General features: G+C 40.4%; 1 protein-coding gene across 2 annotated transcripts; it reads left to right on the top strand.

Moving 5' to 3' along the window:
* The first annotated feature begins 905 nt into the window (after nucleotides 1-905).
* GAPT (GRB2-binding adaptor protein, transmembrane) lies at nucleotides 906-6,740 on the top strand. 2 transcript variants are annotated; one of them, XM_010853487.1, is made up of 2 exons: nucleotides 906-1,051; nucleotides 4,319-6,118. In XM_010853487.1, exon 2 carries the CDS (start codon nucleotides 4,706-4,708, stop codon nucleotides 5,180-5,182), a length of 477 nt encoding a protein of 158 aa, XP_010851789.1. In that variant the 5' UTR covers nucleotides 906-1,051; nucleotides 4,319-4,705; the 3' UTR covers nucleotides 5,183-6,118. The 2 variants fall into 2 exon arrangements, with proteins under 2 accessions (XP_010851789.1, XP_010851788.1); XM_010853486.1 differs by having other exon boundaries at nucleotides 907-1,051; nucleotides 4,421-6,740.
* Nucleotides 6,741-9,106: the final 2,366 nt, after the last annotated feature.

Below are 9,106 nucleotides of genomic sequence, written 5' to 3'. Positions count from 1 at the left end.
AAAATTTTAAAATGCAAGTAAAAAAAAAAAACAATCAGAATGCTGATTCTCAAGTGAGGACTGCCTGAAGATTACATACAGTATAAAACTTTTAAAAAGTTATAAATATTAAAAGGTAAAATGCACAATTTTAATGGGTTGAATAGTGATTCCTACCGGAGAAGGCAATGGCAACCCACTCCAGTACTCTTGCCTGGAGAATCCCATGGACTGAGGAGCCTGGTAGGCTATTGGGCTGCTGTCTATGGGGTCACACAGAGTCGGACACGACTGATGCCACTTAGCAGCAGCAGTGTTCCCACCGCACCCGCGACCCCATCCCCCCTCAAAAGCCATCTAAATCCTAATTCCTGGAGGCTGTGAACAGGATCTTATTTAGAAGTAGGACCTTTCCAGGTTAAGTAAATGAAAGGTCCGAGAAAAGATCATCCTGGATTATCTGGGTGGTCCTGCATCTATATGATGACAGTGACCTTATAAAAGGTACACAGAAGGAAAAGACAAGCGGAGAAGCCATGAGACAATACAGCAGAGATGGGGGTGTTGTGTCTACAAAGCAAGGAACACCAGGGAGTACCCAAAGCCAGGAGAGAGGCCTGGATGGATTCTCCCCTGGAGCGTCTGGAAGAACCGCCCTGCCCACCCCTTGAATTCGGACTCCTGGCCTCCACAATGGGAGAGAATACATTTCTGATGTTTAAAAAAGAATAATAAATAAAAATAAAGTGAAGACTAAATATTGTCCAAATAAAAAACCACCTAGGCTTCATGCATCAGTTTCTGATACAGTTGGAGAACTACTACTAGGTAAAGATGAAGGGCTGGACTTCCTTATTCAAAAACGCATACACTTTTTCTCAGTTCTTATGTATATGATAAGAACTTCCTCTCAAGCCAGGAAACTTTGCAAGTATGAAATCATCTGAAAGGAGGGGTAAAGAAGGAAGTAACTGACCTCCGTGAAGAGTGAAAAGAGGAACAAGTTCTAAACCAAAGCGGGTTTGAAACATAACCAAAAGGACAAAAGAAAGCTTGGCATACAAATCTCAAGGTAAGTAAGGACCTGCTTTAAGGTATTTGGGTAATGAAAACTATAAAATAATAGTTCATTTTAAATAATCATGGCTTTTTATCTTATCAAACACAGTGTGTGTAGCATGAGGTGCCCATATGTTGAAAACCCAGTTTACAGCCTGTGAGGTCAATGCTTCCTTACTAGTGGAGAGGCTCACAAGCACAGGGTGTGCTTTGCTGTTGCCTTGTTTTCAAACAGAAGGGCAGTATCTGACTAAAATTTCAGAAGTTTGTCAACAATTTGTGATTTTAAGACAAATGAATAATGGTTGGGTGTACCTATTGGAATTGTCTTCCAAAATTGAAAGTCTTCTTTCACATTGGGCAGAGTGAAACTTACAAGTTACCTGTGAAGGACTCTTATTTTACATATGGCTCCCATTCTAGTCCACTCCAGTACTCTTGCCTGGAGAATCCCATGGACGGAGAAGCCTGGTAGGCTATAGTCCACGGGGTCGCAGAGTCAGACACGACTGAGCGACTTCACCTTCACCTTCCCATTCTAGCAGGTCTTTGTTTCTGTCTTACAGGGCTTTTCCTATTATTTTGAAGAAAGGGAACAGATACATTTATTTTCCTGTAAGATATCTCCTTGTCTTTATCTCAGTAAACACTTCTTTGATAAACAGTTTTAATTTTGGGAACGTACTCAAATGTCTACTCTACACAGAATGACATAGATGGTTAAAAGTAAATTCTCCTCTTGGAAATCCAGAGAGCAATACATTATCTTATCCTCAAAGGGCATTAGGTAAGCCTTCCTGCTTCTGTTGCAATCATAGCACTTTTTAAAAAGCTGATTAGTTTCAATCAATATTTGAAATTTAGTTCAAATATGCTGGCAAACATTTACTTAAATGGGTTATTATTTATACCATAAAATATCTTACATATGGTCAGTTCTCAGCTGTTGCAGAAAGGAAGTGGGATCCTAATGGTTGAAGTCCCTTGCCAAACCTTGAACACAAAGCACTGTGTCTGGCCTTAGAAAGGAGGGAACCTACAAAAGTTCCAAAGAGATTAAAAGATGTTGCAGTCTGGGGTGTTTGTCCCTATAGTTTTATCAAAGAAATATTATAAATCAGCTACATCTCATATTTAATTTAGTGTTTTATGTGAAATGCCAGATTGAAAATTTGCACATTTGATGTATTCTAACCTTGAACAAGTTTAGAAGTGTTCACTACTGTATGTGAGTACTCACTGAGAGCAGGGCACAACCTCAGGGCTTCTTTCTTTCTTGTCTATCACTACTGTTTTTATCCTAATGCAGGTTGCCGTATTCATTAGTAGGTATTTAACAAACCAGCTATCCTGTGTCTAGTATTGCTGCTGGTGATATAAAGATAAATAAAATACAATTCCAAACCCCAAGAACCTCAGAGCTAATCATCTATAAAAATTTAGTAATGGATGATGTGTTTGACAGACATTTATAGAAGCCTGGGTAGGAGTAATATTTAGGGGAAAATTTTACTTGAATCCAGATTTAATCACTTCTTAGTCATTAAAGAAGTTACTTAACTTTTTAATCTTCTTGTTTCTCATGTATAAAATAAGGATAACAGTAGTATCTACTTCCCATGACAGCTGTGCATGGTAGGGTTAAATGAGATAATCCATGTAACAGTGTTTAAAAGCTGACCCCAAGTAACTAAATATTACTAATGGACATTCAGTAGATGATGATCATCATCTCATAAGCACTGTGAAATTGAATGACTATAGTTATCCATGCTGTAGTATCTATTTGAAAGGTGCTAAAAGAGTAGATCATTAAGGTTCTCATCATAAGAAAAAAAATGTTTAACTGAGCTGATGGATGTTAACTAAATTTAGTGTGGTAAATAGTTCACAGTACATGCAAATATCATATCATCATGTTGTATACCTTAAACTGATACAGTGTGGTATATTAATTATATATCTCAATAAAACTGGAAGAAAACAACAATGATGAAAACAATGTTGGATGTAAGTATATCTGTGTCTAGTCTAAAAACATACAGCAGTAATGTTTTATTGATAAAATCATAGAACATTCAAAGTAGTTGAAAACTTCCAGTTTCTCTCCCCTCTGCCATTTTAAAGCATCAACAGGTAAAGCTATAAAATTATCTTAATTAAATGAAAGTTATTTATTGGAAGTTGTGATTAGACTAGTGATAGGAAGACTCTCAAATTCTGTTTTAAATATTTTGGTTATAGGTATTTTGTTTCTACATCAAAGGACTCTTTTCTTAAGTACACACTGTACCCTTTACAAGACATGTCTTGCATTTTAAACTATCAGCTTAAACAGATGCTTAGATTTGGAGTCCTATGTTTATTTAATAATTTATTCAATAAATATTGACTGAGTGTCTTTTCTGTGCTAGGTGTTAAACATATTCTCTAAGGATATACAGAGGAAAAGACCTGATCTCTCTCCACCATATAATCAGATAGGAAGACACAATTTCATGTAATTTAAGTTGTCATGCTATAATAGAGAAAGTGAAAGTCGCTCAGTCGCATCTGACTCTTTGCGACCCCATGGACTATATAGTTCATGGAATTCTCCAGGCCAGAATACTGGAGTGGGTAACCTTTCCCTTCTCCAGGGGATCTTCCCAACCCAGGGATTGAACCCAGGTCTTCCACATTGCAGGCGGATTCTTTACCAGCTGAGCCACAGGGGAAGCCCCTATAATAGAGAACTGACTCTTTAATATGGGAATACAAAGAAAGGTGTGGTTAAGAAACAGACATGGTCTCTGACCACTAGGAAGAGGGGCAGGCGAGGCTTCACAGAGGAGGTGATGGGGGATAGAGATGATTGTCCATCTGGACTCTTGTCCCTTTCCTCCTATTGTGTTCAAAGCATTATCTTTCTCTTTTTTTTTTTTTTTGAAAAACTGTTAACATTATCTTTCTCTTGAAGATGATTAGCCTTATTGTCAAAAACCATGTTGAAATCTAAGTGATAAAAGCACTCACACTTCAGCAGACATGTTATTTTAACTCTCCCACCCCCTCTCACCAGTGAGGACTGTATTCTATGTTAAAGTAAAAACTCACTGAATACAATAGCAAGTACTGCCTTCTATATTAAAGCAAAAACCCAGTGCTGCAACTAGTACTAGATTCTTTCTTGAAATAAGAGTTTACTAAATGCCAATGCTTAATGTAGTGGTAGAAATTGGCAGATTTTTTAAATTATGCTATGTATTAAATATGCAATTAAAATGTTTTTAATTTATAGCAGGCACCTGGATGGCAGATCGTTCAACCTTCCCTTTCTTGAGTTTTCTACTCTGTTATTATTTTCCACTCATTTGTGCTTCATTTTGTGATTCATTGATAGCAAAGGAAGCGGAGTTGGATAAAAATCCCTTCTGACACAGTACAATTATACCATAACAATTGTGTAATCATCAGATGCAACGAGAGCCAGCTTCCAAAATCAAGGTTACTCAGTCTCTCCTCTGACACCAAGACTTTGCCATATAATGTTCTTTCATATCTGAAATGCCAAAACAAGCTTCAGAAATTACTTTCAAACCATACTTTATGAGAAATTACAGTGGCTTGTACCTGTGAATTCATTAAGGGCTTCACCATAGTAACAAACGACATTGTTCGTGCAGAGATGCTGAAAATCTGTGGAAATACTTCAGTGGCCGTGTCTATAGGAATTTTCCTTCTTTTACTGTTGGTGATCTGTGGAATCGGGTGTGTTTGGCATTGGAAACACCAGAATACCATGCGATTTACCTTACCAAAGTTTTTGCAAAGGAGGAGAAGCAGGAAAAAAGACTATACTAAAACTTTCTCCTTGAGTCCCCAGTTTATCGGCCCAAGGCATAAAACCTCAGTTCAAACTCAAGACCGCCATTCTGCTGGGAAGGACACTAACATCCATGACAACTATGAAAATGTGAAAGTGTGTCCTCCCAAAGCTAAAGGAGAAACGGACAAGAAACTGTATGAAAATACTTGGCAGACCAATCCCGAGGAGCATATCTACGGAAATGAGACACCATGTGACTATTATAACTTCGAGAAGCCTAGTACTTCTGAAGCCCCTCAAGAGGAAGACATATATATTCTTCCAGATTCATATTAATTTTGCAAAATGTGTGTTTAGTTATTGGGGGGTAAATATTCGCTGAGGCTTTATTGTACTGATACCATCAAGTTCTTCTGTTGAAACTTGATGATCTCCTTTATTGCCACCCTTCTGAATCCTGTGTATATCACTGTGGATTAATTCTAGATATCCTCACCATCCTTCTTGCCCTGGATTAATTCCGAATTGTGTTTCATTGATTCTTCCTTCTGAGCATTACTTGCTATCTTTTTCTTCTTTTTCTATCTGGACCACTTTTCTGGCTCGGGATTGTCACCGTCTGCTCACTAGTCTTTCTGGCTTGAGTTCCTACGTACTCAGTGATGCTGCATAACTGCAGAATCCTTGAGACGCTGCCAGATTTGTCTTCAGAAAACATTCCCAGTAGCCACATCACTCCTCTGCATAAAACCTCTTACTGTCTCCTCTTTGCAAAAGACATACTACTCAGAATTCTAGCTCCAGAATTTTACACAGTTCAAATTTACTTTTCCAATGATTTATGTTAATCTCTCACTTCTCTGTGTTCATCAAAAGCTGCCAAACCCACCTCTCCTCCTCATCTTTCCTTGTCTGCCCCCTCTTAAGCCTGCCTTGGACCATAACTTCTTCCATCTGAGTGTTTGAATCATTCCAAACCTACGTATACCATTTTTCTTTTCCTGGTGTCCTCTAGATTTTGCTGTCTGTTTAGTTCTTTGGGCATTTAAACATATGAGTGTTTGCAATGGCATTTTATTATTTAGTGTCATATGAAAATGTCCTAAATCCCATACTAAATAGTAAGGAACTGCCTCATATTCATATTTTAGCCCCAATGTCTATAGACTGCCATATGAGGCACTCAGTATTGTTCAGTTGACAAGAATTGAACTGTACTCTTCGCTAAGTACTTTGGAAAACAATATAATAAATCCATCCATCCAAGGAATATTTATTGAGTACCTTCTATTTACTTCTTAGTGTGCTGTACACGTGGACGGGGTAAAACAGTGAAAGGAAATACATGGGTCCTGGGCACACACTGCCTCGTGTGAAAGAAAAGACAATCAACAACTACTATGCTCTTTATTAAGCTATGATACTTCTTAAACCCACCGTTGTATATGCTGCTCTAAATTGCTCGGGCTGGAACTCTGCAAACTACCTTTTTTCTTTGCCAGGTGTATCCACATTAGGATCTCTCAACAGGGGAAGGCTGGCAGGCAATAAACAGGAAGCAAAGGGGGCCTGCCCCTTCTTGTTCTCCCTGTTGTCCTGAGAGGTACTCTTTTCACTTAATTTACTTCAGCACCACTGGTGGTTCGCAGTTTCCAGTTTCTTCCAGCACTCCTTAGAAGCAACTTCTTTGCACCTTGTCAGAGATGCCGGCACCACCAAGCAGCAGCCTTCCCTTAGTATCTGAGAACCAGCTCCTCCAGCCCTCCTCCAAGCTCCTAAGGGACCAGCAGGAAACAAACGGCACCGACAGCTCCAGGTCCCAGTCCCCGTCCAAGTTTCTGATGATCCCCAGTCTTAGGTACGGTGGCTATTTCCTGCATTCACTATCTCTCTGGTACCTCAGTGGCCTCTTTCTGTCTTTTCAGTCTATCAATACTTTTTTTTGCTTGTTTTTTAATTAATGCTGAACATTTAGTTCTCCATTTTAAAACAAACTGATATGGTTTCTGTTTCCCAAAGTGGACCCTGAGTGATACAACTAAAAATGATACAGTAGGTGTTCTGAAGGAAAAAAAGCATTCTGTGTTTGAGAACAATGGCATTTGGTAGGGAAAAGGATTCGAGTTTTAATCAGATTACCAAAGGAGGCCTGTCTAAAGGGACACTTAAGCTGAGACCTGAGGGTGAAAGGGGCTCTCCGTGTAGATGTGGTGTGACAGGGATGGGACCAGCACGTGGAAAGACTCTGAGGCATGACAGAAGCTATGGCACTCGGGGAATTTAAGGATAGCTATGTTGGCTGGAGCTCAGGGAGGACTGAAGTGACATCTGGTAGGTCAGCAAAGGAGGAAACAGCAGACAATGCAAATTCTCGTCGGTCTAGCTAAGTGGCTCAGGCTCTAATATGGTGGCAAATGGAATCTAACAGTTTTAAGCAGACGAGTGACGTAACATTACATTTTTTAAAGAGCTGTGGGGTTAAGAAATAATTGGGAAAGCTCAGGATGGAAGTGGAAGATTATCATTCACTAACTACTCACTGATGAAAATCTGTAAAGGTTTTCATGGCAAAAAATCATGGGAAGGTTTGAAATGGCTCCTAGGCACTTTCCAGAGGAGAACAGGATTTATGTTGATCTTGAGGATTTCTGTTGGTCCTGGAACAGATGGTCATTTTGAAGTCTCAAACAGGAAGTTCTTGCTAGAATAACCTATATCCATGCCTACCTAGTACTCGGTCATAGTAGCTGAAAATAACCTGACAGGAACCACCACCAGAGAGTATCTCTGTCCTGGTAGGATCCTGGGCATCAGGCTGGAATGAGCAAGGGAGTTGATCCAGAACAACTAGATGGTATTACGTAAGGGGATGAGTCTCACCATCAAGGTGACCAGCTACAGAAGGGTACCGGAGAAGCTGCTTTAAGAGTTTGGTCTGAACAGTAAACAGGAGGTAATAAAGCAAGGTTTTTCAACGAACTAAGCAAGGGCCTGTTTTCTGTTGCGATCAGTAGTGGGTTGAAGTATATCACCGCTATATTATTACCATTATGATGAAGTGTAAGTCAGACCAAAGTGAAGTGTTGCAAGTTGCAGGCTGAGCACACGGTCAAAGAGCCAAGTGCTCATGGTTGGCAGAGGTTGGCCGTGAGGTCCTGCAGAGATGGCCTACCAGTCCCAGCGTGTGAACTTGCCGCATTTCACAGCAAAGCCGCAGTCCTTGCATCTGATGCTCCTATGTATTCTTCCCCCACCCCCACACCCACACCCCCAACATCCTTCCTCTCTGCCTCTTGTGGTACCTGTGGTTACTTTTGCTAATAATATAACTCAGGTGCAAACTGCTGCTGTCAATTTGACTTAGACTAACTTTGTTTTCTGTCTCTCAAGGACGATTTTCACTTTTTAGATTTTAAGAAGGCAGAGAAATATTGTAAGAGAATGCAGATAGGAAAAAGAAATTTGAAAGGGGGGGTGGGGAAGAAGGAAGAGGAGGAGGAGGAGAAGTGAGGCAGGAGGGAATGAGAGGAGGAGAGAGAGAAGCAAGAATAGGAAATAGGAGAGGGGACAGAGAATGGAGAGTATGGTAAAAAGAGAAATTGAATGATGATTTCCTTGACTTCCTCTGTCATCCTCCCCAGAGCCCCCCACCAACCCACCCACCCACCCGCACACACACACACAAGAATTCCTAGTAAGGTAAGTAGATATAGAAAAAAAGGAAGAACTTGTCTGCCTTTACTGCCCTTCTAACCTTGTTGAATGTCAGTAACAATTGGCTACTAGGAAACGCCCTGGTGGGCTTCCCTGGTGGCTCAATGGTAAAGAATTTGCCTGCCAATGCAGGGGACCCAGGTTTGATCCCTGGGTCAGGAAGGTCGCCTGGAGAAGAAAATGGTAACCCACACCAGTATTCTTGTCGGGGAAATCTCATGGACAGAGGAGCCTGGCAGGCTACCGTCAATGGGGTTGAAAAAGAGTCAGACATGACTGAGTGAACAACAAACACACACTGGTAATTAATTGCACACATCCTTGGTGTGGAAGTGTGCTTATGTGATCACTAGCCTTCTTGCCAGTCCTCCAAACTTAGGGGAGGACTGAATTTAGGGACATTACTTTCTCAGCTCTGAATGCTCTTCCTTAAGCTCTTCACACTGTGAACTCCCCACTTCATTTAACTCTGATCAAAAGATGCCTACTCAGAGTTGACCCCCCAATCTGAAATGGCCCCCCTACCGTGGATCTCAGACCCTTTAC

The sequence above is a fragment of the Bison bison genome, unplaced genomic scaffold (genome assembly GCF_000754665.1).
Source record: "Bison bison bison isolate TAMUID 2011002044 unplaced genomic scaffold, Bison_UMD1.0 scf7180017864328, whole genome shotgun sequence".
In the NCBI taxonomy this organism is placed as follows: domain Eukaryota; kingdom Metazoa; phylum Chordata; class Mammalia; order Artiodactyla; family Bovidae; genus Bison; species Bison bison.
The sequence above is the reverse complement of the archived record's forward strand: the minus strand, read 5'-3'. Positions and strand labels throughout refer to the sequence as shown.

Excerpts from the sequence above, each read along its gene's own strand:
- GAPT (XM_010853486.1), top strand. The coding sequence starts at position 4,706 with ATGCTGAAAATCTGTGGAAATACTTCAGTGGCCGTGTCTATAGGAATT.